This window comes from Parambassis ranga, chromosome 15 (genome assembly GCF_900634625.1).
Source record: "Parambassis ranga chromosome 15, fParRan2.1, whole genome shotgun sequence".
In the NCBI taxonomy this organism is placed as follows: domain Eukaryota; kingdom Metazoa; phylum Chordata; class Actinopteri; family Ambassidae; genus Parambassis; species Parambassis ranga.
The window spans coordinates 11,110,948-11,138,047 of NC_041035.1; the positions used below are offsets into that span (position 1 = coordinate 11,110,948).

At 43.2% G+C, this 27,100-nt stretch overlaps 2 protein-coding genes across 7 annotated transcripts in view; both read right to left on the reverse strand.

Annotated features, from left to right (window-relative positions):
• LOC114446808 (serologically defined colon cancer antigen 8 homolog) overlaps positions 1–10,266 on the reverse strand; it is a 34,656-nt gene extending 24,390 nt beyond the window's left edge. For 3 of the 4 annotated variants that reach the window (XR_003671786.1, XM_028422598.1, XM_028422597.1), the window contains exons 1-13: positions 10,047–10,266; positions 9,362–9,532; positions 9,123–9,208; positions 8,822–8,935; positions 8,621–8,746; positions 8,058–8,144; positions 7,883–7,947; positions 7,579–7,779; positions 7,192–7,330; positions 6,900–7,052; positions 6,435–6,569; positions 5,797–5,913; positions 5,257–5,399 (exon numbers count right to left, since the gene is read on the reverse strand). Coding sequence is in view for 3 of the 4 variants with exons in the window: in XM_028422598.1 (XP_028278399.1) it covers positions 5,257–5,399; positions 5,797–5,913; positions 6,435–6,569; positions 6,900–7,052; positions 7,192–7,330; positions 7,579–7,779; positions 7,883–7,947; positions 8,058–8,144; positions 8,621–8,746; positions 8,822–8,935; positions 9,123–9,208; positions 9,362–9,532; positions 10,047–10,113 (1,604 nt within the window). In the remaining variant the exon portion in view is untranslated. Of the gene's footprint in view, positions 1–3,947; positions 4,434–5,256; positions 5,400–5,796; positions 5,914–6,434; positions 6,570–6,899; positions 7,053–7,191; positions 7,331–7,578; positions 7,780–7,882; positions 7,948–8,057; positions 8,145–8,620; positions 8,747–8,821; positions 8,936–9,122; positions 9,209–9,361; positions 9,533–10,046 lie in introns of those variants that run through there. The other variant, XM_028422600.1, reaches the window with a different exon arrangement.
• Positions 10,267–12,962: 2,696 nt separating this feature from the next.
• LOC114446809 (tumor necrosis factor alpha-induced protein 3-like) lies at positions 12,963–26,299 on the reverse strand. 3 transcript variants are annotated; one of them, XM_028422601.1, is made up of 9 exons: positions 26,127–26,299; positions 21,565–21,938; positions 18,398–18,588; positions 18,136–18,277; positions 17,771–17,941; positions 17,488–17,668; positions 16,288–17,285; positions 15,919–16,124; positions 12,963–15,811 (listed from the first exon to the last, which is right to left on the reverse strand). In XM_028422601.1, exons 1-9 carry the CDS (start codon positions 26,147–26,149, stop codon positions 15,530–15,532), a joined length of 2,568 nt encoding a protein of 855 aa, XP_028278402.1. In that variant the 5' UTR covers positions 26,150–26,299; the 3' UTR covers positions 12,963–15,529. The 3 variants fall into 3 exon arrangements, with proteins under 3 accessions (XP_028278402.1, XP_028278403.1, XP_028278404.1); XM_028422602.1 differs by lacking the exon at positions 26,127–26,299 and adding an exon at positions 23,269–23,632; XM_028422603.1 differs by lacking the exon at positions 26,127–26,299 and adding an exon at positions 22,954–23,116.
• Positions 26,300–27,100: the final 801 nt, after the last annotated feature.

Consider the following 27,100-nt stretch of genomic DNA (forward strand, 5'->3'; position numbering starts at 1 on the left):
ACACACGCACACACAAACACTTACACAAGCACAGAAAAACACACAGGAAGCCTCATACCTGGCACTGCCCCACTGCTGTCACACAGAGACACACACATCAAACTTCACAGACACAGGTGTAGCCCAAAGGTATCAACACGTAACATTCGCACAAAGACATGCACACAGACCCTTCTAATTGCATGCTCACAGACACACAAGTCAATCGACATCGCAATATTGTGGGCATGCACACACACAGCCTCTGTGTGCATACATGTGTGTGGTGACAGTGGTTAGGCACTGTTAATGCCAGGTAGCAAGAACGATGCTGTGCTCAAGTGTGTGTGCGCATTCGCTGGCAGTGCCTGAAGATTCATTATGGCCCCCACCTCTCCAGAGCAACTACAGCCCGCGTGGCGCCCCGGCCCTTTTATTCCGGGCCGTGATTGGACAAGGGCCTCCCGCCGAGTTGGTTTGCAGCAGTTTTGTCGCGCCCAGATTTCACTTGCTGCTCAAAGCGAGCCTCTGGCGGGACGCGGCATCTGCTGCCTCACCTTCCTCATTTACACTTCTCCGCCCTCACACACACACACAGTTCTGCTCACCGCCTTTCCAGACCTTGCTATCACGATGTACAACTGAAAGGGGGGGGGACTAAGTAGAACTACAGAGACGAGAGAGAGAGCAGAACCGTGACATGTTTAATAGACTTTAGGGAACTTAGTTTATAAGAATCGCAGCAGTTGGTCAGGAGAATTGTCTGACTATCTCACTCTCAGGGTCACAGAAAGGAGAGTGTGGCCTTAAAATACCAGCATCTGAATCTGCTTATACCCCCGTTTCCCACATTGTTTGATCTAGATGATTCTAGATAATATACATGATCCTTCCTTTCATAATCTTACAAAAGTCTTTCAGGTAACTGTGTGCCCGTTTCATATTCATTTGCACCTATTACACCTCGCTTCCTCCTGTTTTAACTCTCAGCCAGATGCAACATATGCATGACGCAGTTACAAGAAATGCAAGTAAACAGGAGATTTGAATGGTTATCATAGGATGGAACATAATGTAGTATATTGAGCCCACCCCCCTTGGAGAAAATATACTAGTATATCAAATATGAGAGTGGCGGTTTTGTTATGTATTAAAGTAATTGGATGGCAGAAGGGGTGCACAATAGATGTGCCATCCTTTGACCTCCTCACGTTTGGACATGCTCTGAATACTTCCAGAACACAACATCCTGATTAAAAGGCTGCTGTAGAATTCATCTTGCATTTTCCTGAGTTATCTGACATTTTCAGGGCTGCTCTTCCTGGCCTTAATGTAACATTCTTTCCATACCTGTAAACCTCTTCATATGCCATGAAAGCTTTAGCCTCCATAGCAATCCAAATGCTTTACCTCACAGCCTCTGGTGTCCAGTATCAACTAGGAACTTTTTGGGTTGGCCTCACCCACAGATGCCTATTTTGTTTCAGTTACACGCAGCTCTGATCTTAAGGTAAATCAGGGAGGTAGATCGGAAGATACATACATTTTTTATGATGGATTCATCCAGCAGCCAATGCAACTGCTAAACATATTCACTACCTAGCCTCGATTAAACCATTGACAGTATAAACCTGAACTAAACATTTCCTGGTCCAAAAATCCTTACTCAGAAGTTCTAGGTGTAACAGTGACAATGAACAAACTTATGCACTGAGATAGTTTCAGCTCCTGCTCAAAGCAAGCGAGCACCCTCATGAAGATGGATGCTTGATTTCATGGGGATAACAAAATCACTGGAAGATTTGGGGTCTCGCAGATATTCAACCAGTCCCAAACTCAAAGCTGGCGCACAGGTCTTAACTAACCAATGGATACACTAACGCATGCAAACACACACATATCCACTTATTCCTCTTTGGCATGTGTTTAAACAGAAGTTATGCTGGGCAGTTTTCACTGTGGCCTTTGGTATGTGTGATCACAACACGAAGAGAGATGAGGCCGGATGGAAGAAGAAAAGAGAGAAAGTAAAGAAAGACAGGAGTAAACAAACAAAACAAACTTAGTAAAGCCCTCTGCTGGGCTGGGGCCGGGACTGGAGTGTGTGTGTGTGTGTGTGTGAGGCGATGTGAACAGAGTGGCGGGGATTAGGACAGATCCTGGGCTGTCCAACTCACAGCTGGCTGATGATCCAATCCTGGAGCACAGCGCAGCGCACCAGCCGCCATGGGACCCCCGGATGCGTGCCTGCATCTGTGTGTGAGCGGGTGTGTTTGTGTCTGTGTGTACAGGCATGTGGGTTCGACTGATGTGCATAGCAGTGCGCACATTTGCGAGGATGCAGTTGAACAAACAAATATGTGCGTCTGCACACTATGCTGTGTGTTTATCAGGAAGGAAGGTAGGGCTATCAAAAATCAAACAGAAGCTGTCTGCGCTTCATGTCCCCTGTTTGAAGGCGAGCTGTGATCATTTGGGCCATGAGAGGAGCACAGAATGAAAGAGGGGAGCGAGCAAGTAGCAAAGAGAGAATCAAAGCACTGCCTACGAAGGCTGGTCATACCAATGCCTTCCAACCTCACTACTGTGAATTCCACTCTCTCCTCTTACTCCCCAACAACACACAAACACTGGGCTGTTGCAAACCAGTACAGTAAAGCTACAAGCACCCTGAAGTGAACAGACTATGAATGAACTACATGCAGCTTTTCATAAACCCCAGAGGCCCACAGATGGACAGAAAGAGACAGAGGTAGAGAGATAGAGGGGAGACACACTTGCTTGATTTGTTTAGTAGGAGCAGCAAGATGAGAAAAAATGAAAAGAACAAGAGGTGAAAAAACTGCAAGCTTGCCTAAGACAGGACAAAGGCTATCACCAAATTTCAACTGACATGTGTTTGAGAGCTACCTCCACACGGAGATGACATCTCAGTGCTACCTCTGTCTCTGTCTGTGTGGATGTGGAAGACTTGTAGCTGCTCAAACATCGCAAACAACCCTGCATTCACTCCTTTTGTTTAAACAAGATCTTGTTTGACAACTTGTGTTTATTTGCGTAAAGGCCTAAAATCCCTCACTACCCTCTATCATGGCTAATCTTCAAGTCAGGCTCTATACCTTTACCCATATTAAAACTGCCTAAATTATTTCACAAGATTTGAAATTCCACTAGTATTTCAAACATCTATAAGTCCATAAGTAGGCTTACAATGAAATGTACTGCTAATAAATGAATGAATAATTCTGCTTTTTTTAAACTATATGTCTTTTTTGCATCTTTTTGGACCATGATAATTAATAGAGATACACCGAGCTACAGTCTAAAACCTTTGTTTAGAAGATTCCCTCAGTGGATCTGAATTTAAAAGAGGTCTCAACTCTCAGAGGATATTGTGAATACAGACACCGCTGTCTGTACACTGTACCTATCACCATCATTTAGACTCAAAACAATGGTTTTTGGCTCTCAGTGAAACAGAATTATTAAATTACTCTGTCAAGCTTGTGCTGTAGATGATCATCATTTTGTAGCTTTTAAAGGCACCCTGTGTAAGTTTTATTTAGGTATAATGCTATTGGCATGCAAGTAGTGCAATGCATAATAATGTATCAACAGACAACTGAATAAAAATAAGTATAGTAACTTTTATTAATAAGTAATGTTGTTAAAATGACCCAACGGACAGATGAAAGGTATCCAATAAACTAAATGTAAATATAACTTTCAAACTGAACAAAGATAACCAAAATAAAGAAAGAAATTTAATGACAGCTACGGTGGCAGGTCATATAGTAAACATGACTGACTATATTTAATACAAAATGTCTGTAACATCAAACACGACCTCTTTTATTGTAATATTGCACAAGAAATGTCGATGTTATTATTCAATACATATTAAATTAGTGTCAAAAGTGGCTTTAACTGCTAATGACTAAAATTGAATTTGAAGGGCTACATGCTCAGCCAAGTCAACAGCTGTCAAACATCTAGTATGCATCTGAGGATAGATAAAACTATAAACTCTCTCATGCACATACAGCCACACACATGGCGGTAAAATGGTTTAGTCCAGTGGCTCCTTTAGCACAGGTCAAAGTCATCTTGTTGCCACATTAATATGCATGTCATTCTTCACAGCTGGCTGCAAAATACACATGCACGCACATACACACACACCATTGTGCACACACTACAGCCCGCTATGCAGCCAGTGTGTAAGCACTGGCCAGATGACAGACAAACACACTTAAACACAGATCAGAGCCAGAAGCAGCAGTGGACACACACACACACACACATATACCCACACACAAATTACACAAACTTGCATCCCGCAGCCTGCAGCACCACAGGCCATCACCGCCACATCTGTGCCCATCTCAGACACCTCGGCTGTGGGCAGCAGGGGTGAGAGTGTGCCCTGAGTGGCTGGCATGGGCTGGCATGGCCTTGGCAGTGGATGGTGTGGAAGGGAACAGCAGCCAGCGCATGACAGGAGGAGAGAGAGGGAAGGAAAAGGACAAGAGTGGAATTTAGGAAGAAAGGAGAAAGGGAGGATGTTAGGATGATGGACAGGAAGGAGGGAAAACGAATGATACGCTACAGTTTAGAGGATGTTAAAGAAAGAAGGGACACCATGACAAAATGTGCGGTATTTGAAAAGTTAGATAAATGTGTAGACAGATCACAGATAAGAATAACAGATGAAATGATACAGGAAGGATAGGGAAAGGAAAAGAAACAAGATGGAGGGGAGCCGGTAGCGCCCGTCGTGAGAACGGGTGCAGGGCACTGGCAGGTGGCACTAAGGCCAGGCTGTCCAGTGACAATCAGCCACACTGTTATGTATGTGTGTCTGTGCAGGTCTGTGTGTGTGTGTGTGGGCATGCCAGGGACAGAAGAAAGGCTCAGGCGCCATTTTGGCTCTGCTGGAGCTGTTGCTGGGCTGGGCACTGGCCTGGTGGCACAGAGCGGGCAGTGTGTTTGTGTGTATGTGTGTGTTGCATTATGTTGTGGCATGCTTAACAGGATTAGAGGTGACCTAGTGAGGTCCAGTTGGTACCGGGACCATGGCACAGCGGCGCGCATGTGTGTTTATGTGTGTGTGGTTTGTATAATAGGATTAGCTGTTACCTGGTGCGGTACAGTTGGTGTGCTGGTCTGAACTGGACTGGACTGGGCTGAGCTGGGCAGGAGCTGGGCAGAGGGGAGTGCTGTGCCCATGTGTGTGTGTGTGAGTGTGGTGGCATGTATAATAGGATTAGGTACTACCTGGTGAGGTGCAGTTGGCGCTGGGCATTTGCCAGCTGTTCTGCTAGGCTCAGGGCTTCGGCCTGCCATTGGCTCCCGTCCTTTTGGACCGCCTCCAGATGCTGCCGACAGCCAACCAGCTCTGAGCTCAGCCTTTCCACTTCCTGTCCCGCAGAGATGAAGGAAGACAGGGTAGAAGAGGTGAGGAAATCTTCCACAACAACTCACCTTATGCTCTCGAGCACAATGTTAAAGCCTGACTACAACATCATGTTATGTCTGAAACAAGAAAACTAATGTTGATCATCTAAATCTCAAAAAAGGTGATTTCAGTATCTCAAACAGTAATATAATGGTGCAAAGTAAAACCAGAACTATTTTGCACAGGGCATTTGAAATAAAACAACTTTGGGTATGCATTCTAAATGATTACAGATTAATAATTTCAGATACATTTAGAAGTATTCCTTTTGCTTGCTCTATTCAGCCGAAAAGACAACTAGCTAAATTATCAAAATCTAAATAACTTTATAAACCTCAACTAACTAAATTCAGACATACCTGGGCAGCCTTTTCCATCTGTCTGCTCGTCTTGGCATTGAAATCTCGGAGTTCTCTCTCTGCCTCCTCTTTCTTGAGCTTAGCCTGGCTGAGCTGATATCGCAAATCAACACATACCTGGAAAAGACAAAACAAATATTTTGTAGTTTTTGTTTAACAAATCCTGCTTCACTATCTTACTATATCCAAACCCTCATTTCACCAGACCCTGACATATACTCAGTAATTTTCCAAGGCTAAAGTTTACTTATGTAAATACAGTATGTTTTCATACTGATTTTTGAGTTTCATTTATCTCACTCCCTGAAAACACATACAGCAAAACCTAAAATCTGTCTCTTCAACTGAAGCTTGGTATGTCACTTACCTCCAGCTCACTAATGCTGAATATATCCTTTCAAATACTAAAGGTAAGCATTGGACCCAAAGGTCTTTGCTGCCACCCAGTGGATTTACAAAAGCATTACACGTAGAAAGTACAAACAAACTTCCGGGCACTGGTCTCCCAGCAAAAGTAGTTTTTTCACAGTAATTCTTTATCTTTTTACCTAAGCATGAATAGCCTGTTTTCCTGGATCATGCTTATATGATATGATGAATATATGCATCAGCTTAAAGTGTTCTTAAATATAGTGTACCTGGGTGTTGTCTTGTTCTTGACTCGTAAGTTTGCGGAAGGTATCTTCCAGCTGATTGGTCAGTGAACTCTTGTCTCTGTGAGCCCTGTCGAGCTGTCCTTCTAACTCAGCAACACGCTGGGAGAGGCTAGAGACCTGACACACACATAACACATCTTTTATTTGGTGGCATCGCTAGAAATTCATGCAGAAATTAAGAAGAGAAATACTCGTAGTTCAGTATTTTAGTTCAAGGATATCAATGCAAAGATGAATGGAGTTAAGTGCAGCAGATGTTAACATTTGTTATCATTACTATGCAAACAAACAGCAATGTCATGGGGAGGTTTGATTTTGCATTTATGTATTAATATAATCAGTAGTTCAAAGCAGAGTAGGGGACTGGAGCTTACACACATCAACATCCGTTTCAGCTTAGTTTTTTTCTATACAAACTGTATAAATGTCAACACGTATGACACTTACTGTATGTGCCAGCTGCTCTTTTTGTTTGCATGCCTCAGCCTGGCCCTCCTTTCTGGCCTCATTCATTCTCTCCTGCAAAGCATTTGCTTCTCTGTCTAGTTGTTCTCTCTGTTGTACCATTTCCCTGGACAACTGTTTAAACTGCACCTCCACCTGCATGCACACACAAACACAAAGTTTACCAGCACTAACCAAATCCAGATGTGAAAATAATTTTAGGGGACAACAAGAGAAGAACTGGCCTGTACATAATTACAGTTTCCACAACTAGAAACATGTACATTTCTCTCACCTTGGTTTTGTGCAGATTTGCTTCTTCTGCCATCTCCACAGCCTGTTTGACCTGAAGACAGGCTGACCACTCCCTCTGTTGCGCCTCTCGTTGACTGGCACGCACAGTACGCAGAGCCACCAGTAACTCATCACGCTCTCTGAAAGATCACAGGTAGTGTGGTTCATGGACAGTGTAAATAAATGGGACTTATTGGAACTATGGGATTTAATTCTAAATCTCCTTGTTCGGGCCATGCCCTTACAGTAGCTAACAAAAACTGTTATGACAGTCTATGACAACTATGACTATGAGCCATCAGTATATCTCCTACAGAGCTAGAATGAAGACATAAATAAAAAATCTGCAAGATAAAAATAAGGTAAGAGGGCGTTTGTTTCTACTAACTTTGTGAGCCTGTCAATGGCCTGAACATGCTGATTTGCATGAGTCCCAGCCAACACAGCATCATGCTGTGCACACTTCAGACACAATCCTGCCACACGGGGAGCTCCATCAGCCTTCAGTGCATCTTCAGCCTGCTTCTCCTTAAGTCTCAGACGATTCTTCACCTCCTCAAGCTCCCTCTGACTGACAGCCAGATCCTTCCTAGTAATAGAAAGATAGAGAGAGAGAATATGGATGAGAAAGCAGATGAGTAATGCCTTTAACAGCATAGTCAGTGGCAAAAGATGCAGAGGATAACACCCACTTTAAAGAGATGACCTGTGCCTCAAAGCTTTCAATCTGGGCCTTGTAGATTCCTTTCAATTGTTCCTGAGCACAAAGATGAGACAAAAATAAACACACAACTGTGATGACCTGAAAATGCAGTGGGATGGTACAGTAACTGTAGAAAAAGAAGAAAATAGATCAAGCATTCTCACCAGCTCATTTTTCCATGTGCTGTGTTCTGCTCTCTGCAGCACACTGTGATCAGTTATGGAGTGTGTGTTGGCCATGCTCTGATTCACCTGAGGAAAACATCAGACCAGTGCTTACAATGTTTTTTTTTAACTGAAAGACATCCCACCTAAACTTGAAATGCATTTTCTAAAAGGAAATGCACGTTAATTGCCCCAATCTTTGTCCAAAGATTAATTTTTACTTCTGCCATAGAACCATACAGTCTGTGAGTGGACTATTCAGAGATGCTGTGGTTCACATGATCCACCAGATGTCTAAGTAAACATATTCATTAACAAGTACTGTAGTTTTACAAAATCATTTTTTTGCATAAATAAAAGTGTAGGAACTAAAATATAATGCTTGACACACAATTTGCTGATAACTCAAATTTGAAATGCTACTAGTATGACATACGTTACAGCACCATTCAACATTTAAACTATTCCCAAGACATTAAAACTGTTCAAATGTATGGTGAATGCTTTTTGAAGTATTGCTTTTAAAGTTTTTTTCTGGTCAAACACACACACAAAGACATTACCATAGAGTTTTGGATCGTGTAATCTTTGAGAGATTCGTCCACTGCCTTTATTTTGAGCTCTGAATGCAGCTTCTCATTTTCCACCACCACCACTCTGACCCTCTGTTTCATTTCCTGCAGCTCTTCCTGATGTCAGAACAACAGAGAAAACAGTCAAAACTTATTCAAAACAAGGAAACCACTCTACATTTGAGCACAGACCTTGCAGAATTTGACCTCTGCTTCCAGGTGCTGGATGTACTCTGACTGGTTGTAAATCATTGGGACCAAATCTTGAAATGCAGGCACAGTGGACCTCACTTGGTGCTGTACACTCTAACAGTAGAAAAACATTGTGACAATCACATGAGGGGAATACAATTGGCAAGCAAGGTAGGGGTAAAGTGTAAAAGCTTGAATGAATTCCTGCAGGAAAATATAGAAAATATTGGATATCTTTCCATGAAAAATAATTTTCTGTAATGATTTTAAACATTCAAACATACAAAGCTGCACGCTCTACCTTTGATTGAGACGGTTTCTCTGATGGAGAGAGCGGAGAGGGCATTTCTCTGCACTGCTTCAACAAAAGGCTCTTCAGCTGATTAACTACAAATTCAAAACACACACACACACGAAGAATTTGAATCTAACTTTGCACTGTGTATCAATAAGATGCTAAACAGAAAAAACTCCAGCTGTTGCACGATGAGGGCTAAGTCTCTGTCAGACAGCCATGTCATAGCTAGTCACATGAGTCACCTGCTTCACTCTGTGTCTTTTGGCTCCATGCAGTTTTGTCCTCTTCAGTTATGTTTGTGAAGAAGCTTCCATCACTGGCTCTGACAGCCTCCTCTTCCTCTTTCTCTTCTTCATCTGGGTTTAGCTGCTCCAGAGCACTGCTCAGCTGCTGGATGCTCTGGTTGGCTCGCTCTGAAACAACATATACTGTTTTTAATGCTCCATAAGAATCACTTGACATCTATTCAGGTCAGTGAATAGACATCGTCTGTGTGTTTATTCGCTGGGGGCCTCAATTCTTGCTGTATGCACCTTTTACTTTTTTATGTTTATTTGTACCTTAATTCCATTGTATTTTATAGAGTTCACAGTGTTCAAATTTTCACCCACTATATCTTTGTTATCTCTTTATTCTCTAGGGTTTTAAACACAGGTAAAGCACAACTCAATTAATAGAACTGATTGTTAGTACACTGGGAAAACAAACGGCAACAGGTGGCAGTCGTGCGTCGTTAGCTTCCCTATCTTGATACGAGTCAATGGCACAAGTGAGCTTCTAACAGGGTTTAACAGCAACACCGGCATGTTGACATGACATGTTAAAACAAAGTTCGCCTGATGTTGCTACGTTAATGAACTATAACATGTCTCTCCTTAGCTAATTACCACAGGTTAGCAAATGTAGCACGATCAAACGCTATCTTACGTCTAAGCTCCTTTTGCATAGCGTCCAGCTGCTCCGCTTCCTCTTCATCTGAGTCTAACCGTTTCATTGATGTATACACGTTGTTTAACTACACTATTTTACTAAATTAATACGCTAGGCTAGGCATAACACACACAACGACAGCCATCACTCAGCGCGTCGTAACGGTCATCGGGTCTCCAAGCGGTGATCCACACCAGCGTGTCGCTGAGGCGGTGTTCTGGTTTCCTACAGTCTGGAGTGTATCACCGCCCGTCCCAGTGTACCAGGAACATCAAATCGAGGCAACCATCGACCAAACGACTGCCACTTCCGTAAACTCAAGCAAATTCTGGGACTTGTAGTTCTTATCAGTATCTTTGCTGAAGAACCAATTTAAGTTAACTTGATTGCACACACATATAGAGGCTTAGTTAATAAAAGATCTGGACATCATATGCAAAATGTTTTGTGGAAAATAAATGATGTTTGTTTTTTGAATATTTGCCACAAATATATTTAGAAACATTTGCTAAAATCTGAACAAAATCCCACTAACACACTCAATACAGCTGGACTTCCTTTTTACATGTTTTTATATGCAAGCCTTATCTCTCTTTAGGTAAAACATGACTAATTTATCACACATATTGTTGCAGTTATCTGGCCAGCTGGGTATTTTTGGGACATTTCCTTAATTTGACATGGTAAAACTTGAATTATTCCCCTTGGGGAATAATTGCCATATTAGTGAAGATTATGAGAGGGATAGTATGATAATGATTTTTATTGTACCTTGAGAAGGAAAGTACAGAGTTAATGCATCACCTGCTGTCCTGGTTCTCTTTAGTTCACACTGGTGTGCAGCCCCATGTTACTTTCACTTCTCTTATCATCTTATCATGGCAGTCTGGTGACTCAGTGTTGAGCACTCCAACATGTACACACATACCTGCATTTAGTGCATGCTCAACAACTAAGTGATCGGTTGTCTTATTACTCAGAATTGGTTTCACATCTTAAATAGGCCATTTGGTTGGTAAATTGTGGACATTTTACATGAAGAAGTGAAAATTTAACCCACCTTTGTTTTTATTTTAGCACAAAAACAGTCGGTTGAACATCAAGGACTGGGGAATTCAAATGACATGGTTGTGATTTTTAGTTGGCGTGTGTTTCAGTTGAAAGGGCGTGTGTCTGTTTGCTGTTGCTTACAAAAGGGTCAGACAAAGGTAACCATGGATACACCCTCTTCCTATTGCACAATAACAGATAACTTCCTGTCTGCCGAATGAGCCTTGGCTGTACTTTTGATTTTTGCGACATTTAATTTTTCAAAAGAAGAGGCAGTGAGTCAGAGCGACACAAATTCATTCATAAACAAGACATTGTGCTGTGATCTAGCCAGTTTGACATTTTCATTCATGGTTTATTGTTGACAGCTTCAACACAGAGTTTGGGTCGCATGCATTAAAAATCAGATGTTTATCATGATGAGAAACTAATCTATGTGTTTCATAGAGTCACCAGGTCACTTTATCACCTACAGTGAAACAGCATGTCTGCAGATGAGCAGTTGTACGCAAGTGTTTGCATGTTAGGGTATTTCCAGAAAACCACATCAGCCTACCATACTGACTGTGGTTAAAGGCCCACGCACAAACCTCCTGTCCCACGTTTACTAAATGTCACCTCTGCCATATATAATTTTTTAACCAATTCCCCACCTGTAATTGCAACATCTCCCTTCACTCCAAACTCCCCCTCCCACTGTTTGAGCGGCTGCTCCAGAGTGAGCTGTGCTTTTTATATGAAGGTGGGGGTTCACTTTTTTTAAACACATCATGCTCATCAAAAACAACCGAACAGTGACAAAAGAAAAGCACCTAAGAACGACCTCATCATTTTTAAGGTTGTTATATGGAAATCTGTAACAATAACAACAGAAAAACTACGACAGAGGGGGAGTGGAGAAGAAGAAAAACAGCTAACCTGGTTAAGCATATGGGAAAGTGGTGCACTCTGCCACATCTGAAAGGCCTCAGTCAGCTGTACTCTGATGGCTTTTTGCAGCACCCACCTTACTTCCTACACTGGAAATGGATTCTGTGCTGACAGAAAGAGTGCCAAGCTATGCACAGCTCAGGAATGAGAGGCCATGCTGTAAGAAGACAGAACAAGAGGACACACCTGCATACTGCATGTTTGCAAGTGCTTGTAGGTAAGCACACATAGTTGTATGTGTGTGTCTGACAACACATGTGCTGCTAATACTCACAAATAAATTATAAAATCCAACACAAACATGACACAAATAACACTCATGACAATGGAAAATGTTTCTAAAGGTCTACAAAAAGTAAGGGCATGACTGGACAACAACAATGAACCATAAATTAAAGGCATTTCAGCATTTTTCCTTCTTCTTCATCTTGTTTCTAACACCACTGCTGTGTAGTAGACTTTAGTAACTTCAAGTTACAACTCATTATACAACAAGCATGTCACAGTCAGTTCACTGTGTTTTGGTATTTGGTTGTTGAATATGTTTTCTTAAATTGTTGTGTGCCTTTTACAGCTAACCTGCCATTGTATAAGTGACAGTAAGTAACTGTCTGCCTCCTACCCAGAGGTTACTCTAACCTGAACCAGTTCTTATCCAACTGACGCCCTTTAGTATAGTGTCTTTTAGGCCATCACTAGAAACTGTTTCAAAGAATACTGGGCGTATGTTTGGATCTGCCATTGACTAACTCGCTAAACCTGCTACTCACTGAACCTAGAAAATACCCCTGTGGCTGGTACTTCCACACAATAGATTGGTCTGGTCATCCTGCTCAAAATGTCTTCTCTCTGATGGTCTAACACTCAAACTGGTCCTCATAAAGAGAGTTACACACACACACACACAATAACTTGAGTCAAGAACCACATTAATCAGATTTCAGATTTCTTAATAAAAATAATTCATTTCAGGACAACATATAAATAATTATTGAATCACACAATACAGATATCTTGATATGAATAAATACTTAACAAATAAAACCAGGCTTTTTTCATACAATACCCTATTGTCGAAATGTCACACAAAGAAACTTCCACACCATTTGCATGTTTTGTTACACCTTCTGCTCTTAAGCCAATGCTCTTCCAACTGTTGGAATGTCCCTATGCAAGTCAGAGTACCATTCCTAAATGCCTCAGCAGCTTAGACAAGTCATGTGCAACTTAAGTGATTTCCTCCCAGATGAACCCAGTCAGAGCCCCTAACCTCATGTTAGGAGGTCCTGATGAGCTGACCACCGATTGGCCTTTTAATTGATTAAGGTTTGTCTAGAGGTGATTAAAGCACACAGAGATCTACGTACAGGCCGTCAACATGTGGGCTGGCCCGACAGCTTTAGTTACAGTTGAATGAAAAGGCAGACCGAGAGCCTGTTTGTCTATATTTTAACTAGAGCCACAGATGGACATCTGGGTACAGCAGAGTAGCAGAAGAGAAGTATGAGGGAGAAAAATGCTTGATGTCACATTTTAGTTATTCTGACAAATGTTATATTTTCAAGGTTTCCTCTGTAGATAACCATTTCTTTGTATTTGGATAAAACAGGCACTCTCAGAAAGATGTTGTCTGTTTGGGGATTTTTAACATGGCAGATCTTGATAAGTTTTATGTGTGGTTACGTAGAATCAGAGATGTCTATCTGTGGCACTTCAGGCTGGCCATTTTTAAGGAGGTAACAACAACTGTTTGGCAATTGATGGCACATGTTTTTTGGCAGAAACAAAACCAAGTATATCAAAATACATTAAAAATTCTAAAATTAAAAAAAAAAAAAAAAGAAGAGGAATGTCAGTTTTTTGTGTGTATTACAACGCACACATGTGCGTCCTTGAGTGTGTGTATGTGTGTGTGTGTGTTGGAGATGAGGCATCGGGTTGGAAGGTCCTACAATATGGACAAAGATCCATATCACAAAAGCATTTTATATGTGGAGGCACTGATCCGTAACCACTGATCAGGCCTCTCTGGTCCATAACATTTCAATCACTACTTAAAGGCAAAACTTATGGAGGATCAGCCCCAATACTGTGCAGTTGTAGAAACGGCACAAAACACATTCAGATAAACAAGATTAGCCAAAGAAGGCAATGGGATTGCTCTCTGAAGTTTTGAAATTGGCACATCCAGGTGGGGTGGAGCAGAGAGGAATGCATTTCTTTATGGGTTTACCTACACATCACCTCAGGCTAGGGTGGGGGCATACAATCTCACAGAGCTGTGTGTGCATATGTGTGTATGTGTTGGTAAGCTGGATAACTATTTCTTCACTCCTCTTCTGTTCAGCCTGTTAACCGGCAATCCACTTTTTGACAGGACTGGCAAAACTGCATTTTGTGAGTGCATGTGTAGGTTTGTGTGCGCATGTGTCTCTATGCTTTTCCAGGTGCTTAAGTGGTAAGTAAACAGGAAAACAACGTCCAAGGCAACAGATTTGTTTTGGAGAGAAAAGGGGAAATAAGAGGAAGGAAAGGAGAAATAGAAAGAGAATGAATCCTGTCTCTACTGTGTTCTCTGCCTTCTGTCCGCTGACACCACCAGCATGTTGGCTACAATGGAGAGGCTTTTATTTCTGTACATGTAGCACCAGAACTAGCAGGGGCCTGCCCTGTCTGTCTTGCACATGGTTTGTTTTTAACTTTCCATATTGAGAGCTTTACATTGTCAGCTTCATAAACAAATAATTAACAATACTAATTTGCATCAAAATCTTTTTTGGCTAATTGTTTTGGGAGGACATACTATAAATGAGTGATTTTAGAGAACTGAACTGAACAATAGTGAGTGCTGTTTAACTTAACTTTAAGCACTTCAATTGCAATACTTTGGCCCGGTTTGGCTCACTTCTGCTTTCTACTTCCACAGATTTGTCGCTGGGTTTTCGCAACTACTGCGCCCCTCACTCTACAGAGCAAATGCTAGACAGACAGGCAGACAGATACACAGATAGGTTAAGACAGACAGACATACGGGGGGTATAAATCCTTGGCTGTGGTCTAGAAAGCAATGTCAGATGCTTCTTTTTATGTCAACATACAATCATTTTGTCCGGCACGGTTCACTACGTACCTCTAAATACATATTGTACACCAAGAGTGAAGTCAGTTGCTCTGACATGTAGCCAGACCTCTCACCGCGTAAGTGCACAGGGCACATTAGATGATAATAATTGCACAAAGAGGTATTCTGGAGGCCATGTCTACTGTGAACACACACACACACACTCACCACCCCCCATGTACACACACTCTCTCTTCACATTCTACATGGGGGGTTTGATTTTCAGGCCATTAGGTTACTAGTTAGCCACTAGCTAGTTAGTTAGTTGGTTAGTTAGTATCAGAGGTGCATTGACTGGCATGGGGAGCCCACAGCAGGGCAGCGGCTCTAGCGTGCTAGCGATGTGTCTTCATCGTGTGCATGAGTGGGTCATATGTGGTCAGCCGCGATAAATCTGTTTGAAGTGGTCACACTCGTTGCAGTAGCCCTGTTTCTCTTGGTTGGCGTAGTGGTCGCAGCCCTGCGTCCGGCACCGCTGCTTAGACTTCTCCTTGGGCGCCTGCGCCCGTCTGCCCGCCTCTCTGCCCTGGCCACGCGTGTGGCACTCTGGACAGAGGTCTGTGCATCCTGGGGACACATTACTGCAGCCACTCCGCCGGCACTGAGTCTGCGTCTGGGTCTGGGATTGCTGTGAAGATCTGGGTTTGGCTGCTCGGTCACGCTTTTTGTACAGAAAGAGGTGGAGCAAAGGGAAAGAGGTCAGTTGGTAACTGAAGGCAGATGAGGATGTTTTAAAAAAAGAAATTGCAAAAAACACATGACCCCTACCATGACCAGGGGAGGAGAGTGTGGTGTGCGATGTGCCACTTGGTTGAGCCGTGCACTTTGCTCTTTGACATAGCACTTATCACAGTAGCCCTCCAGCATTGCCTTGCCAACTGCACCACACCCAGGCCCACGACACCGTGAGGCATTCTGGAAGCCTGTCTCCAAACCATGCCGGCTCTGCACTGGGGCAGGAGGAGGAGTCAGGTCTGAAAAAGACAGCAGTCAACATTAACAAGGTGCCATGTGATTTGTGATTTGACATTTGAGTAGATAAAAAACCAGTGATCCGGTTAAACATTACACAACAATCAAAGACAAAGAAATTTAAAAAGCCTGTAATATGACAGGAGCTTTGGTTTGAGGACTTACGGTGGTTTGTTTGATAGTCTACATAGCAAATAGTGCAGAAGCCTAATTTCTCTGGTGTCCCAAAGAACTGGCAGCCAGATCTTTTACAAGGCCGAGCCAGAGGGGCCTGCCAGGCTGAGGTGTGCCCTGGGGTGAGGGTGAGGCATGGCCGCTCAGTGTCCCTGGCTTGACTCCAAGCTGAAGATGAAGCCTCAGTCCTGGTGTTGCTCTGCTGTGGCTCCCCCCTCTCTGGAGCCTGCTGTCTCTGCATGCAGGACGGACACAGTCCATTGAATATCCTGAACGCCTCCTGTCTGCACATGCTGCATCGTTCTGTCTCTGTCTCGCGGGCCCCCCACTGGGTCCAGCCGGAGCCCTGGGCTGGGTGGGGAACGACAGGCCCTCCATTGGGGCCTGGAAGTCCTGTAGCAGCCGTTCCAGCTCCAGGGGGTCCATGGTTCTGCCTAGAGTTAAAGCAGCGCTCACAAAGTCCATCGTGCTCTACACTGAGGGTGAAGAGGCAGCCGGGTGTCTTACACTTCATGGCATGAGTTTCACTGTAAAGGCTGAGGCTGGGTGCGGTGGGAGGAGCTGAGCGGGGGCTGGATAACACCACCCCTCGTCCAGAAGAAGAGCACGGGGGGCTACTGCTTCGGGCTCCTCTGGAGCTCACCTCAGTCTCTGATCCCCCTATCACCCCTACTCCACCTTGTACACCACCTCCCTTGGTCTGAACCACCCCTTCTATCCTCGCTCCTCCACCAGTAGTAGCCTGTCGTTTCTCAAAGCATTCATGGCAATGAGGCTGTGTGTCTACAGAGACATAGAAGGTGCATCGTGGCGTAGCACAGCGGATCTCAATGAGGGACAGCTGAGAGACAGAAAAGGGTGGTGGGCGCTGCGGCTGGGCAGCCCAGGCTTGCTCCTTGTCCTCCTGCCAGCGCTGGTACTCATGGTTGACAAGCTGCAGGTAGTCCTCCATCAGGTTCATGTCTTCAGGAAGGTTACCCTCATCTAGCCTTAGAGCAGAGACAGAGAATGTGTGTTAACTTGAATGCAGTTTTTGTAGTTCAAAATTAGGGATCATAAACCAGAAAAATACATATTCTGAGTTGTAATGTGCAAAACTGTGTTTAATATTGTGGCCAGGAGCCACCAGTGTGATATCAATCTTTAATTTTTCTCTTGCATTTTCAGACAGATTTTGTCATGTCCAAGTACCGTGCAGCTTTCATGATCTTCGTGGCGTCGTGGCCTAAGCCTATGATGGGGATCTCTATCAGGTGCAGGTAGTCCTTGAGCAGCCCGTCTTTCTGCTGCTGTTCTTTCTCCATCAGAAAGTGAACCTTCAGCTCCTCGAAGCCCACCCGTTTCGGAGTGATTAGTGGCACTGCTCGGATCTCTGGGAAAATTAAGTGATAGAGAGCAACAATGTGAGCAGAGCCTCGTTGACATGATATTCCACTGCTGCACAGAACCAGTTTTGTTTGTGTTTCCCACTTACCTGGACCACTGTCTTTGATAGTGATGAGGGGTGCAAAGTGCTGGGAGTCGTACCCGAGCACGATTGGGTATTTGTAGCTCTCTGTGGGTGGCCAGTGTAGAGGCAGATAAATCCCTCCCACATTCAGAGGAGAGATGGAGGACCCAGATTTCATACTCCTGACTACTTGGTCTGTTGGAAGAACAAGTCAGAAGTTACTAATAAATTTATTGTCCAGACAGTAGAACAACTTCAAATCAGCTGGCTGCAGGATGTTGAGGCATGTTAGGGAGATATCTTCACTACTCTATGACTAAAAGACATGCTGATACAAGAACAGTGAGTCTTTGATGGCTACATACTCAGAGAGGATAAAATCTGGGTACCTGCGATGACGATGATGGGTCTGCGGAGAATGTTGGAGAGGATGAAGATGTGAATATCCTCCAGGGAGTCAAACTGGAGGCCATTGCTACTGGAGACTGGAGACGCCATCTTGACAATCTTTTCCCATTCTTCCTCCCAATTCTGAGACACCAGACACACAAACACTTAGAATAGAAACTCACAAAAGACGGCCCCTTAAGACAGAACTAAAGATTGATTTTATACATCTGCTATAATATGAGCCTACTCTTATCTTCATACCATGGTGGTGTATCTGAGTCCTGTCTGGGTGAACTCCTGGGACTGCAGCAGCTCTGCCTGGAAGCGAGCTTTAAACACCCCGGTGTCCGTCTCTTTCAGAACGCTGTGGAGAGCTTTCCGAAGCACCAGGTCAGTGTCCTGAACACCCAGCATGTATTGAGAGGCTGCATGAAGCAAACAGTTCCCGTCTCCTATACACAGACACACACACGTAAACACGTACGCTGCGTTTGTACATGTACATGCACATACAAGTGCTATGTGCACACAGCACACATGGCAGACAACCGCTGTGTGTGCACACAACAGTAACAAAAGGCTGGGGATTTCCAGGCCGTCGGGCCAGTTGTCACACTATCTGGCGCTTAGACTATTATTTGACCCTCATATATTTAACAGTACACACAACTCAATCTTTACCCAGCTTACCTAAAAAAAAGGCCCATAATTTACCTGAAACACTATTTTGAATTACATCTACTTAAATTGGTACAGAGCGTCCCAGCAAAAAAAAGAATTTTATTTTGTCTCTGATGGCAGCGATGGGTCTTTTACTCATTGTGAAACAGGAGAACTCATGTTTGTCAATGTGTGTGAAAAAAAAAAAAAAACCCTGTTGCCACACTAAACACAGGAATTTCCCTGCAGTTCTGCCTTTTGTGCATGTGTGTGTATGTTCCTCTCACACACACACTTCAATGTTACTCAGCTGGTCCTGTACTTTCCACAAGGGCGTGACTTGGACAGGATGGAATGTTATCATTTTAACTACTGCTATCAACGCCAGATGACGGCTGTGATTAATGAGCAAGCTCTGAGATTACCTGTTCCCTGACATGCACATACAGATGCACCACAATGTGTATATTTTGTCTACCTCTTCAATTTTCTAAATGTTAATCTGGTGAGTAGCTCACACATCAAACCAAAAACACTCAGAAGGACTAACCTCAGTAATTTAAATAAAAAACAATGCGATTTGCCTTGATGTAACTATGCAATGGGCCAAACTGTGATCAGGTTTCTCAGAAAAATAACATTATCTCTAGCGTAATGCAAGTTGTTTTCATTCAGCTGAAGGAACATCCCACTGTATTTGGAGGAAAAAACATTCTCTTCCCTTTCATACGTGCTCACTTTCATTGCATTTCGGTGCTCTTGCATCACTCAACAAAAACATAAAATGCACAGCTCTCTAGTGAGAAAAGGCCTCTTCAACACCTCCATCGCACACACACACCAATAGGCACAAATGTCCCTTTGCATAATCACTTCCTCTCATGGACAAAAAGACTTTTGACCCTGGACTGAGGTGCCTGAAAGATGAAAGACGGTCAGTCTGTTCCATCAGTCTAAATATAGACTCTTCCTCTTTGGGCACTTCCTGAAAACACATCAGATTTAACCTTATTTGGTTGCCATCCAGGTGACAGTACAAGTTTGTGTCACATGGCAACCAGTGACTAGTTCAAAAAAGCAAAGTCCTGGCTGAGACTAAAAGAACTTAATAAATCTGTAGAACACTGCAGCAGTGTATGTGTCCTCTCTGCTACCACAGCATGTAGTTAGTGTATTGTAGCTGAAAAAATCCAGCTTGATGGGGACACATGACACACATGGGATGTTGTTTGGGAAAAACCCTCGGATGCGTCCTGGACATTCATCCAGACAGAAGACGCACTCAGTCCTAATAACCCGTTTCTTCTCTGAGTGAAGGAGTTGCATGAAACAGAAGAGCGCATATGACCCTGCTCTGGAGTAAATGTTTAAAGAGTCTGTTATTTTTATGATAGTCAGTAATAAATCTGGGTCTTGCCCTGTAATGGAGTTGGGTTTTGGTAGAAGAGAACACAATGACAATGACCTCAGAGGAAGATTCTGGGCTAACGTAGAGGGTGACGTAGATAACAGCGTCGCTAACAGACCTCTTCTCTCTCTCACGTTTTCTATCTGTACATGTGAGTGTGTGTGTCGGCTGTGCTCCAGTGACTCAGCAGCAGGCAGTCAGTCCTGTGTGTGTGTGTGTATGTTGCCCGTCCTCTGCTCAAAGTCATGTCTGGGTCCTTCAGAGTTAGATGCTCCGGCTCTAAATTCTGTCTCATCTTTATGACATCAGCTTTGTAAAACAGGAAATTCCATCCAGTTTACGGGCAGTCAGAAAACTTTGTCATCAATTCAGGGGTCTTTCTAAAGAGGAACTACATACTGAGTTACAGTAACTCATTATAGTCATTACTTGCTCCAGAAATGGCACGGATCCCTTTGTAATGAGTTGCGCTATTAGCAATAAAAATTATCAATTGGGACACAAAACATTCACAAATGTCCTCATCCATCTGGTAACTGCTCAAATTAAATAATGAGATCAGAGCAATGTGGGGAATTCTTACATGATTTCCTCTGGAAACTCACAAGTTTAAGAAACTTTGAAAACTGGTTGATTTCCACTTCCTTCTGTTATTTACTTTTCACATCATAAAATAGATCAGATGCACACACCAGATATGGTTAGTGAAGCATATATTTAAAAAAAATAGAGACAATGAGCTGGAGCGCTTGGTCACAGTCTGATGTTACACCGAGGTTAACTAGTGTATATTTTGTGTATATTTCGCCTACACAGAAAAAGAGGCGACATACCTCTTCTGTAAAAAACTGTGGAAATAGTCTGAAACATCTTTGACAGTAAACAAACAGTCGTGCGTGTGATGCCTGAGAATTTCCCAGTAAACAGTAATGATCAGGCCCAGTTTGTGTCTGTTTGCTAACCATGGGATGTTCCCATGTTTAACATCCACGTAACAGAAAACATGACTTCGCAGTGAGCTGCTCAGCCTCCCCAGCACAGTACCAGAAACCAAAGGGGGCTGCTGTGTAAATCTATGTGAAAGTGGAACCCGTGTCCCTTGACTGCCATCATTTACAGTAACCGAGCCTGTGAGTAATGACATCTCAGAATTCACATATTAAATGGCCCTGACTCATAAAGCAGCACCTTCTCCATCACAGAAAACGAAACAAAAGCAAAAAAAAAACCATCCTCAGAGAAGAGTGTTGCAGTTCCCAACAACAGCTCTGTGACCAGCCTGTTGAATTGTTTTTGTAAAAAACATGACACTTTGCTGTAGACACCGTGTTTCAGCATAGCTCAGGACAGTCTTTCTTACCATTTGTGCGTAGGGGCACCATCTTCTTCAGCTCTGGACACCAGTTCAGCTTCTTCTCCTGCTCCAATGAGGCCTGCATGGCTCGATCCAAGATGGCGGCCTGAACTACCTCCCTGAAGGCCTGGGGAAAGTGGTTCATGGCAATCATCTCCAGCGTGTATCGGTGCATACCCCGCAGGTGGTGCATGAGGCCTCCGCTGGCCGTGGGCTTCACCACGTCATTGGGCACTCGCTGACGGATCTTCACCGCCTTCAGCAGGTTGGAGACAAAGAGGAACTTGGGAAGGAAGTTCTGACCCTGCGACATGGTGGATGGACGGCTGGGTGGGTGGAAGGAGGGGAGGAAGAGGAATGAGGACCTACCAACGTGGAAACTGGATGGAGAGAAGAGGAGAGGACATGTTAAGTCACAGCAGAGTACAGCGGGGTGGGAAATTTTCAGTGGAGATTCCCCTTCCTTATTAATTGAGATTCAAGACTCAACTTAATTTACAGTTTGTCTGGGGGAAAACCACCCATCACACAGGACCCCTCTACTGTGGAGACTTTATTTTTCCCCACTGGAGATTTTATTGGGAGAAATTAAATAAAAGTGCACAAAGGACCTCTTTGTGTTCTTGTTTGCTCTTTTAATTCTCCATTTTTTGATTTTGTCTTGATGGGTTTTGGAAAGTTTCCCCCAACAGGGCGTCCCAGTGTCCCACTGCGTTCAAAGACTTCCAACAATAAACTGGTGATTTCCAGACTGTTAAGTGAGGGCCACCCAGGGCTTCCCAAGGCTGCTGGGAAGGTCACAAGGCACACTCCTCCTCCTCGCCCTCACCAGTATTAAGTCTTTGTTTAAAGACAAGAAAATCTCACATCACCATAAAAAAAAAACCCTAAAGCAACCAGCAACACTTTCTGTGTTCAAATGTGAGGTCAGTGAACATTAAAACACCAATTTCACTCAAAATAAGGAGCACATCAGCACATTATCAGCACACAGGAAGTAAAAAGTCATGGTCAGCATTTAGGCCTGGAGTTTGGCTGACTTTTAAACTCCCAACAACATCCTCGTGTCAGCCAGCAGATGCTGTTCAATAAGTTCATACACACACACAAACACACACACACGTATAGTGAGCTGATCGTGGCCTCTGTGCTGTGCCTTGACAAACAAGCAGCAGGTGCAACAACACAGTAGGCCATGCTAAAGGGCTAGTCAGTCACATGAGGGAGCAGACGACAGGAACACCTGGATGTCAGTGAGCAAACATCAGTTGTGCTGGCAGACTTCAGACAGACAGCGCTGGACGCTGCGCTTCCGGCTGGCTGGCTACATAAAAACACACAATAACATGAGACTTTGCTGACGTTAAAGGCTTACGTAATTCCAATGACAACTACCTTTGAAACAATGTAGCGCTGGATCGCGTCTCACGGCGCGGGTATTGATACAGTGTGGCGGCGCCGATGCTACATTTGGCTGTTTAAATGCCCCGTTATCCGCTCGAGGGTGACGTCTTTGTAAACAATGGCTGTCAAAGCCACTGTCGTGAGCAGGCTTCAAGCTTCCTCCATGTCCCCCCCCCCCACCTCCATAAACACGACCGTACACTAGTACTCAAGGCCCGAGCGTGATGTAGTCACCAGGTCTCTCAGCACCACTCCGCTCGGCGTGGAGAGACATGTTGTCGAGGCAGAGGCAGGCTGCTGTCTTACCTGTGTAATATGTCGGGGTAATAACAAAGCCTCCCGGATGCTCAGGCTAGTCCTCTCTCAGCCACTTCACTCAGCCTCACCGCAGCGGTACTCGGCGCCATTCAACCTTCTCTTTCCTTCAGTATCAGATCTATTTTGGAGTCCTCAGCCGCTTGCGAAGCCTTTCAAAAAGACTACACACGTCCGCTAACGATAGTTTTTTAAAAAAAAGGAAAAAGTCAAGGGGATTTCCACACGGGGACTTTCCGTCCACCCATCTCTCTCTCTCTCTCTCTCTCTCTCTCTCTCTCTCTCTCTCCTTCAGTTACAGAAAGCTGCCGCCAGGGGGCGCTCCATCTGTCTGACTCAATACTGAAAAGCATATCCCACCTACTGAGCACAAAGGAGCGTTACTGAGGGAGACAGACAGGTCGCGTCATAGTCTATTTCATGAGACAGTCTAAGAAATAAATCATTAAGCTGCAGTGAGATCAGCCTCAGCAAATGAGTCACGGAAAACGAAACAGAACTCATCACTTGATAAAAATGCAGACTTTGACTGCAGCTGGGTGAGCATTTGTGTATTTGTGGATAAAGGGCAAGATTCATTTCTGCCTTTCTTTTTAAATTGCCCACATTTCCAGCCCACAGTCATGCTACAACTACAACGTAATAAAACACACAAATGGGGAGGGGGCATCAGATTATTTGGAATGGCAGAGGGGAAACATTGTATAACATGTCATTCTGTGCAAACAAAAAAAAAAATCAATCCCTAAATCAAACTAAATTTTAGATATCCTCTAAGTCAGATTCCTCAGATGATCACACAAAGGGTCTTTGATCACACTTCAGTCACAAATAACCCACACTTCCTCTTAAAGGAAGCAACTCAATCCACTCATTTTTTCTTAATAACTTTTAAAAGTTATTTCACAGACAGTACCCAGCTTTCAAAGAACACGGTCAGATCAGCCACACTGTGCACCTGTGGGTCATGTTGCTTAAAAACCATTTACATTATCTACAACTGAGCCACCAGAGAGTCTCAGCTCTGTGTGACCGTGTGTGAGATGTGATTGCATGTTGTGTATTTTATGCATTACATTTAAAAATAAAAGCAGCCTGGATAGGAGTAGTTTTATGTTTACCGAACAAGACAAACAAGTCTTATCTACCAGGTTGTTATCTGTGCTGACTCCACACTTTCCAGTTTTCCTTTCTGTTCTCCTGATCCTGTGTTGTGCTGCCCACCTATATCTATGCAGGGAACAGAAACTCTACTAATCACCTGACAACATGAATCAGCCTTATACCTCTCAGAGCTCCTGCCCCAGAGTTGTCATTGAGGATTATATTTGTTTGCAACTTAAACAAATTGTTTGATAAGGTTGTGGTTGCAAATAAAGTAGATAAAACTTTTTTTTGTTGGATAACATGATAACTGACTCACAACTTGGAATGATCAATATCTGTTTGTTGTGTGGTGAAAGAAAAACACCACAGTCAGTTGCACATGGAAAACCCCAGAAGAGAGTAAGTGGTCCACTCCACTGTTCCCAAATCAGCAGGTGGTTTAGTATGAGCCACCCTCTGTTCTAAGTTCCTCACTGTACAAATGTTTCAGGGCACTGCTGGACAACAAAACATTTACTTTCAGATCGTTTCTGAGATTGATGACACATATATTTATATCATACCCTCATCACCCTCTGAATTTTCTCAGAATTTTTGAAAGAAAGAAAAAAAAAACACATTGCCCACATTCATTTCCCACATTAAACCCTCTGTGGTGACTATAACCAGCTGGTACAGCAGTTACACTCACTGTATTATATTGAAGAAGTTACAGTTATTCCTCAACATGCCATTTGCTTTATTTTATTTGATAATCTACGAAACGAAAAATAGGAAAAGATGATTAGGTTATAAAATACGGTGCACAGAATATACAATATGACAAAGGGAAAACTACAAATGGGCAATTAAATGTCTGAAGAATCATAAAATCATCTGTGTTAATAGTGACACTTGTGGCTTTTATGGGAATTGCAGTCAGCAGACATGAACTAATGAGCTGCCCGAACCTTGATTTGATCAATTCCTCAGATGTTTACCGTTACACAGCTGCAACAAGCTTACAGGCAATTTGTTATAATGTTCAGTCAGATTCCTGAACTGCTCTTTATTAGAAGTTAATTAATAGTCATGACATTTTCTGATATCCACACCAACAGATATATAATCACTCAGTGTCCTGGCTCATGCTAGCTGGTAAAGTGATATAGATCATGTTCACACTGGTTGTTTTTGGCTAGCTTTAAAGATATACATAAGTTTTACATATACATACACACACACACACACAGGATTTTTACATCAGTATTTTAAACACAGAACTCCTTAGCATGTTGAAATAACCTGAACTATGTCTGTACACGCTCCAAACCTTACTCATATTTATAATAAAACATTTGATCTAAGGGGATTTTGTTGACGCCATTTCTCATATTTTAGCAAAGGAAGCACTGGTAATATCATGTTCAGAAACATGCAAGAGGAAGACTGACTCATTGAGACTTTGACTTATCATAACCTTCACAAACTTGACGTCAACTTCTGTTCCTGCCTGGTTTTACTGTTACTGAACATCTCTGTACAGCATGTACAGTATCAGAGCTTAACAAAGCAGCTGCAGTGGCACATGCTCTAATCCATCAGATCATGTCTTCTTCTCTCCACCCACAGTCTTTCCTGTTCCTCTATCTATTCAATGTATTATGAAAGTATAAAATTCTCCTCTATTTAAAGAAAAATACAGCACACGCATGCTGATAATCAGGTACTTTACATTATTCTATAGGCCTCATGATACTTACCTATATACGTCCTCCAGAGTCATACATCTCTCATGTTCTGACAGTGTGGCCAGTCCCTCAGAGTGACTTCGGAACCCAGATCGTTACATTAGGGCCCCAAAAGCCTCGGTGCCCCATCTTGATATGAGGTGGCAGAACAATGGGGAGAACCCTAGGGAGAACTGTGAAGAGGAACATCTCAGTGTTCTTCTGGCTCTTCTTGTCAGTGGAAAGCACCTCGAAGGCGGATCGAAACCCAACGCCCACTGAAAAATCACTTCACACAGCATTGTGTAGGGGGTAAAGGCTGACATTAAATTCACATTGTTTTATTGTCAAACACACACACACACACACATTTGTGGCCCATTACACAAAGCACTTCTGTGAGAGTCCAAACTGACCTGAAGAGAGAGGCAGAGTGGATTGAATAGGTGAAAAAATGCCATTGAGGCTAACATGCTGATGAAGTCTGACCTCTAGTGGCAGACCAGTGGAAACACAGGTGACACAGATCTAATAAAAAGTACTCTATACTGGTTACTTGAGTACTTACTTATTACTACAGATGAACAACTATGATGTAGCTTCAAGATGGAAAATTGATGCTTGTTTTTGTTTTGTTTCTTATTTGTTTGCACAACTGGTTTCTATGGATTCTTGCAGAATCCTGGTGACATGTTCCACATGCAAATATCTTCATTTGGTTTTGTAAAACAGGGATATGTCAATATGTGTACACCTTCTTCTACACAGTCTGCTGGTAGAGAACATAAGGCATGATTGTGAGAAATTAAGGCACAAAAGATGGATCAGAACCTCCACAGCACACACACTGTTCTCTATACTATACTCAACATTCTGCTTGTAATAAGTTGTTTGCCCTAACCAATATATTCCAATGGCTGCAACATGCAGCAATTCTGTTTATTTATTCTGTCTGCTTTACCTGCTTATGTGCACCATGAGTCAATTTGCTCTTGACTGCCACCTGC